General features: G+C 35.9%; 1 protein-coding gene across 1 annotated transcript; it reads left to right on the forward strand.

Annotated features, from left to right (window-relative positions):
• The first annotated feature begins 146 nt into the window (after nt 1-146).
• Nucleotides 147-3,615, forward strand: LOC107872979 (transmembrane emp24 domain-containing protein p24delta3-like). Its single transcript, XM_016719665.2, has 4 exons — nt 147-592; nt 1,467-1,679; nt 1,799-1,875; nt 3,338-3,615. The coding sequence occupies exons 1-4, from the start codon at nt 383-385 to the stop codon at nt 3,480-3,482; spliced, it is 645 nt and encodes a 214-aa protein (XP_016575151.1). The 5' UTR covers nt 147-382; the 3' UTR covers nt 3,483-3,615.
• The last annotated feature ends 4,159 nt before the right edge of the window (nt 3,616-7,774 follow it).

The following is a 7,774-nucleotide window of genomic DNA, read 5'->3' on the forward strand; positions in this document are numbered from 1 at the left end:
AAAATTAATGAATAATTTATTTATTTATGCTCATTTTATCCTTAACATTAAATATCATTCCTTATCTATTTTATATTTTGAAGTATTAAATTTATTCTAATTAAATAATGATATAGTAAAATTATTTTTATTATCTATTGTTTTAGAGTTGAAGCGCGTAGATAACATTATCCTTCATAAAAGAACAGATGTCTGTCTCACCAATTGTGAACCTGACCAAAATTCTATGATTACCAAAAGTGGTCTTCTGCAAGATTATGCAATCCCGACTTACTTACGCCAAAGTATGCCTATAGGTTTTAGAGGTTCTATCTTTCTTTCTACTGTTCTTTTTTTGTGTGTGACTACACAGAGAATAAGGGAGTGAAGAAAGGGAAGGAGAATGAAGTTGATGGAAGTACTAAAATTACTTGTGGTGATGACAATGGTTATGAGGGCGATGGAAGCGCTATGGATAGAAATGTCAATTTCGGGGGTTAAGTGTGTCCATGAGGATCTCCGTAATTACGTTGTTGTTTTGGCCAAGTACGCTGTCATTATTAGTGACAATGAGCACACTCAACCTAATTTTCTTTCTGATAACACCCTTACGGTAATTAAACGCACGGTCTCAGCAAGTTATTGGAACCTTGTTTTCGTTTCTACTATCTATATTAAAAATTTTGGTATGATAGATGAAGGAAATATAGAGCCCATAGGCTAAAGGTGTATATGTTGCTCGGACTTTTCAAAAAATACCACTAGTTGTGTGCTGGATTCTCTAGAAGTGTTGCATTTTTTTGGAAGATAGTTCGAGAAACATATATAGGTATAGGGTTCTGGTTAATATTTTGAAGCTATTGAATTTAAGCACCAAGGAACAGAAAGTATTAAATCCAGTAACTTAGCAGAAGAATTTTACAGTCCCTTGCAAAAATGTAAGTGAGGCCGCGTACAATAGACCCTTGTGGTTCGGCCTTTCCACAGAACCCAGGCATAGCAGGAGCTTTAATGCACTGGGCTTCCCATTTTTTTAGCAGAAGAATTGCCGTATTCCGTTAGGATTTTCACAAACTATTGCAACACATATATAGTAGTGTTGGTTCAGTGTGCATAACTGAACTAATTCAACAAAAGAACAAATAGGAGGTTACTCTGATCAGGAATTTGATGTTAAACCAAATTGATTCCATTCTAGTTCTTACTTTATGTGAGAAAATAATTAATTATGAGATCAATTCATGGTGCAAGTATGTGGCAATTGCAAATGTATCTGCGAAGGTCAAGTTTGTAGATGCATTGTAAACGCATATGGAGTGTTTTCTCATCAAGTTTGCACAGCATAAATTACTCTTAAGCTATTTTATTAATTAGTCCTGAGTTCAGATCAGTGGTGAGAAAAATAATTTCTTATTTTACACTTACTCGACTCGTGGTACAGTTACTACTTACATAAACATTATTTGAGCGTTCTTAATTCTTTTCAGGTTTTATCACCATCTGGAAAGAGTCTCCACCATGAAGAAAATGTCACTCATGGTCAATTTGCTTTTACAACCACTGAGGCTGGACGCTATGGGGCGTGCTTTTTGATGAATAGCCATGCCCCAGATATTAAAGGTGTACATATTGGTATTGACTGGAAAACTGGGATTACTGCGAAGGATTGGGATTCAGTTGCACGAAAAGAAAAGATAGAAGTACGTTCTCAATCCCAACTCCCACATAGGGACAGAGTGGGGAGGAGGATTGCGAACTCTTACTGTATCCTTCCTTTAATTTTTAACTTGTACTCTTCTACTATACTTTTCCCTTGCAGGACTTCGAACCTATGCTGATGAAATTGGAGGCATCGGTGCAAACCATCCATGAAAAATTAATCTATCTTAAAAAGAGGTAATTTTAAGGTTTGAATTTGCTAAAATTTGCTTCTTTTTGTACCCCAGATTGTATATGTTTGTTACTCACTTTAATATCACCATTTCCTCTTGCTTCATGATTTATTATGAGTGGTTATAAGTACAGAATTTAAATATCTAACCAAAAAACTTTAAGGCTATGCATAGAGTAGCCTGAAAAATCACAAGCTCCTTTGGAAATCTTTGCACTACTCATGTTATTTAAGTGCATCATTTAAAACCTCGTACACGTGTAACAAAGTTCTAAAAGCTCTACATGTGAATGAGACTTCTTCTGATTTTTCTTTTGAGAAGACTGAAGTAGCATTAGAGGGTGAGGAATAAGTTTTGGAGGAGATGCTTAGGCTCAATAAGCTAAGTAGTATTCTCAGAACTGAGAAGGTGGACTTAACAGGCCGAAAAGTCGGTCTGGATTAGAGAGAGAATTAAGACTTAATGGAGTGTGCCTGGAGCAGAATAACTGTTTGATGGCTGAATTGAGTAAGAAGCCCCGAGTGAATCAATGAGATGAGCTGAAAGATAGAAAGCTTCGAGTAATAGATTAGTTAGTAAGAAAATGATTGTGAAAACAGACATGTAAAAATTAGGTATTTGCTACCATGTGGAAAAGTTTGATCATCCACCCAAACTTTAAGGTTATGAGTGAAGTAGTCCAAGACACATTTAACTCCTTTCTTTTTTGGTTTACGTGACCCTTGTGGCATAGATCTTTTATCTACCATAAGAGTTTAAAAAGGGCAGTCCGGTGCACGAAAGCTCCCATTTGCACATAGGCCGAGGAAGGGCCGGACCACAAGGGTCTATTGTACGCAGTGTTACCTTGCATTTCTGCAAGAGACTGTTCCCACAGCTTAAACCTATGACCTCGTACATGGTAACAACTTTACTAGTTACTCCAAGGCTCCCCTTCATTTTACATAAGAGGGTGTATACATAAAAACAAAAAATCTTCTTGGTAAAATATACTTTTGTCATCTTGTAATTGTGTTTTTTACAATAATTATCTAATTCTTGATTCACGTAAAAGAAATTTGTCTAATTGCTGGAAAGATACTACACATAATTCATGAGGAGTAGCAAGGGCACTAATGTAGTTCCCCAAATTAAAGTTGATGCTGAAAATTTACAGAGCGATAGAGAAGTCCGTTGTAACCTATCATGGTTTATATAGCAAAGCTTACTATTTGGTGTAAGTCGCAAAAAATTTCATGTTTTCATGGTATCAGAATGACTTGTGAATTTGGAGAACTTGAAAGAGAATGTCATGTTGTTTATTGCCTCTGTTTCAGAAGTGCTACATAATTTAAAACTTGATTTAATTTGTTTGTTTATTTATTTATTACCAAGCATACATATTATCCAACCAATGTTAGTAAGTTCCAAAAAAATTATAGATACAACCTCAAATCTAATGTGTTTCTCGCGGATTAAACACGCAGGGAAGAAGAAATGAGAGAAGTGAGTGAGAGAACCAATGCAGCCGTGGAATTGTTCAGTATAATGTCCCTTAGTATCTGTATATTGGTTGCATCTTTTCAAATATGGTATTTGAAGCGCTTCTTTAGGAAGAAGAAGCTCATATAGTTTCTTTCTGCTTGTACCATAGCTGAAAGATGAGATAACAATGGCAAAATTCTTTCCCTCTGTACCATAAGAGCATCTTCGTTGTTTTCGCTTGGCTTATATTGTTCCGTAGTTCTGAGATTGATTGGAGTTGGAATCTAAGTTTGCAGTAGTGACACATATCATCAGCTCCAGAATTGAAGCTAGATATAGTCAGGAAACAAAACAGTTTTGCACAATGTACCGATCCCAGTTGCTTGCAAGAGCATAACTAGCATTGGCTAAGACGTTTGAAAATTGGCTTCCCTAGTGATCACCTTCAATAGTGGCAACACAGAGGAAGCAATCTTAGTAAAATTCTTGAGCAATCATTGGATTCTCAAAAATGTCTTTCAAGTTGTCTATATATGTTGATGTGCACACATAACAGTCAGCGTAATTGATCCTTCGTGTCTAGATTGAGTTCTAAAGCCACGACGCTTTCTTCCTGCCATCAAATAAATAGGATATTGCTGGTGAATGATAAAAACTATGGTATTACTTTGTCCGGCTGTTTTTCTTGGTAAACAAACGGGATAAAGATGAGGTGAGAAGACTTTTTTAAGTCTTACAATTAATTAAAGTATAAACTAACATAAATTTGAGACTTCCATATACATGTCTCACGTACCTTATACATTACACCCGTATAAGGTAATCATTTTACCTATATTTAAGAAAAATAAATCAGCCATATTTATTAGGTAACCATTTTACCTAAATTTAAGGAAAATAAATCAACCACATTTATTATCTAACGTAATTAATGGCAATTATTAAATTAGTGATTAGTGAAACCTTAAAATCAGTAACAGTAATTTGAATTGACAAAAAAATTGAAACCTCACAACAATTTAGTTGATCAAAATTGATATTTCTCCCCCACCAATTCTTCCTGCATTAGTTCAAGATCCATTTTCCTGCAACCTCCAACATTAATATGAACATCGTAATTTTATTAAGTCATTCTGGTATTTGACAATCAGAAAGAGTATGAATGCTACAAAAGTGATGGTATTGTTGTTTTGGAAAGTATATCGTTTTTTAGGTTGATCTCGACGATTGCATCAAAACTAGATATTGATGAATGTAGGGAAAAAATAGAGGTCGGGTATGTCGTGGAAGGCAATTCTTCACCAATTATTATAAGGAACGATAATGGAGTGAGGGTGTATATAAAGTTGAAACAAAGTTTTCCAGGATTTATCATTTATCCTTTATGCATATCGACTTCTGATAAGTGAAAAGAAGGGTTAGAGTTTAATCGCGAAACTGGAGCTGTCCTTTGTGTTGAAGGAATTGAAACTGACGCTCTTACAAATACACATAGTTTTTTCGATAGTGTTATTCATTAGATAATTGATGCAATTATTTGATGAACCTTATAATTTGAAATAATTGTGTTGAAGTTTCTTGTTAATTTTGCATTACGTATATGATTATGGTAGTGTAATGCATTATGTTTAATGAACTTATTTGTTGAAGTTTTTATGTATGTGAGAATCTGTTGAAGTTTATGCGAATGGTGTAAAAAATAAAAAAAAAACGTACACATGTATTTGTCCTAATGTTTAGATTTTTAATACTTGACTAAGAAAACATACTCATATATTTGTCCTTTGTGCATGTGTAGTTATGGTTATTTAAAAATGTTATGTATAAGACATATGAAAACATTAATGAGTTATGTATGTGAAACCGTATTAACCTTATACTTAGTTGATCTTGTATGATAATTTTCTTATACATAGTGAAGTGGTATGTGGAATGAACATTATAATTACTTGTACTTATACTTAGTTATGTATGTAGACTGAACCTTATACTTAGTTGTACTTATGATACACTAAAAACTTGGAAACATAAGAAAAGGCACAAAACATACATCAAAATCAGTCCACAAGCTAAGATAGCCGAGGAACCCTTTTGATGACCTCTCTCGGATTCAAGAACACAACAAAAACACTATGTAATGAGGTGTTTAACACCTATTTTCCAGCAGCAACCCAAACTATTTTAGCAACAAGATAACAATAACAACAATGTAGTAACAATAACAACACCTCACGGGTTGGAGTACAAGAACAACAAACAAACAATTACAACAATAAAATGGATAGATAGTTAGACAAGTGAAGGTATAATCTTAAGAACCCAAGAATTTGGTAGACTCTTGGACCCTTAACACTACACGCGACAAACACCTAACTCTACGTTGATACAAGAGGAACTTTACCTCTTCTAAACACCAACGTATCAAGCCAACATCGCAACACAAGTGATATCCACACTTGGGCAGCCCTAGTTATGGTTTTGTTGTTTTTCCAAGCCCTACAACTAAGGAGAGAACTTACAATGTCTCAAAATATCATCATTGAACAAACTAGAGAAATAAGCCCTAAGAGGTTCTACTTATAGTACTTTACAAAAGAAGACAAAATGACTACACTACTCTTAATGAAAGAGTGGTCATGGAGTGCATTTTGAGCAAAGTGAAGTGACCAAAATGCCCTCAATAAAGATGACCCAAAACCATGAGCCATTTAGTGTCCAAAACCGTGAAGTCTCAAGCCTTTAATGTCCCAAGAAATCTTTCACTCATGGCCTTGATGAATAGTATGCTCCATGGTAGGCTCAAAACGGGTCTTCCTTGCATATTCTCGTGCCCTCGGGGTGATTACATCTTGAGCTTTTAGGTGATGTCCTCCAATCATGTCTTCAAAAATTAGGTGTGGCCATTTGACTTGTATCATCCTCCCCTTCTTGAAAAGGATTCGACCTCGAATCAGAACAAAGACAAGACAAACAAACACCACATCCTCATGACATGAAGGTTAGAGTTAGTACAATAAACAATACTAACATGCCAAGGAGGTACACTCCTGAGATATAACCACACATTCTTTGTTTTAATCATAAGGGACTTAGCAAAAATTGTACAAAGAAGGTGGCTAAAGGAATCACCATCAAGGGGTGGTGTCCTAATTAAAAGTAAAGTCTACCGAACACATATAACAATATCACTCAAACAAGTGGACTAACCAACAACTATCCGTCCTTCACACCCTAAGAAGTTACTGGGGTCAAATGAAAGACGTAACCAAGGAATTAGGCCTCAGCCACTCTCACTCTCACCTAGGGTGGCATCCTCAAAGTTAAACATACCCTTTTTATCACCATTGGAAATATCATGAACAAAAAGAGGGTTGAGGGAGGTGTTCCACAAGTCAACTTCAAACAAAGAATTCTCATGCATGCACTTACTACTAGTTTCAAAATCTCCACTAGGAGTATGCCCAACATAAGAAACACATAAAGAAGAAGTAGATGGAATTTCTAAGCACATATCACCTTCTCTTTCACAAGAGTAGTCTTCACATACATACAAACCATCACGGGCAGCCCAAGGACCGCAATCAAAACCATCTTCACAAGGACAATCACAACTCGAATTTTCTAAACATTCAAGCAAATCAAGATCATCTTCACCGGGTTAATTATTTTGCTCACGCTCACTAGTTGTTGGCAACTCACATACTAATGTGGAATCGCCCTGGTTTTCATAAGGGTCAACTAGTGTGTGAATACTCTCGTCACTTAGTAATGGAACCGTAGTCAAGATATAAGTGCTAGCACTAGATGGACACAAATCATTCTCACAAGGAGAATCAATTTCGTCATCTAAAGGATCAACTAGTGCTTGTGTACCTATAACAAGAGTTTGGTCCTCATGCGACCTAATAATATCAAGTGTATCACAAAGAGGAGACTCAAGTACCTCTACCCTAGGCAAAGCTGCATCTACACCCATTTGGCTCCTACTAGCCACAATACAATATTCTAAGTTCGTAGGAGTGTAAGGGATAGCGTTTTTACCTCGTAGCTCACATGAGCTACGGTCTTCCTCTTGACGTGTGCCCGGACAGCCTACTTTCTCCCTTTGACCTACCATACGATCCAACCTTTCATTTTCTATAGCTAGGTCTCGGGATATAGTGTCAAGGTAGGCCAAAATGACATTGGTTGTGTTGTTATCCATAGATTGAGAGGTTCAAGCCATGGATTCCCTTGTAATTGTACCTAAAAAAAATAAAATAAAAGAACAAGCCTATAAAGTAAAACACAAGTTAGTTCGAAACAACCTCACCACACTCTCACACACTTGATCGTCTCACACTTGGATTCACAAGTATTACAAGTTGGCTTGTAGTTCTTGATGAGTCGAGGGGTGAGTCTACTCCTTGGTCAGAATGGATTCTTTGTTTGAAGACTCA

This window comes from Capsicum annuum, chromosome 6, assembly GCF_002878395.1.
Source record: "Capsicum annuum cultivar UCD-10X-F1 chromosome 6, UCD10Xv1.1, whole genome shotgun sequence".
Classification (NCBI taxonomy): domain Eukaryota; kingdom Viridiplantae; phylum Streptophyta; class Magnoliopsida; order Solanales; family Solanaceae; genus Capsicum; species Capsicum annuum.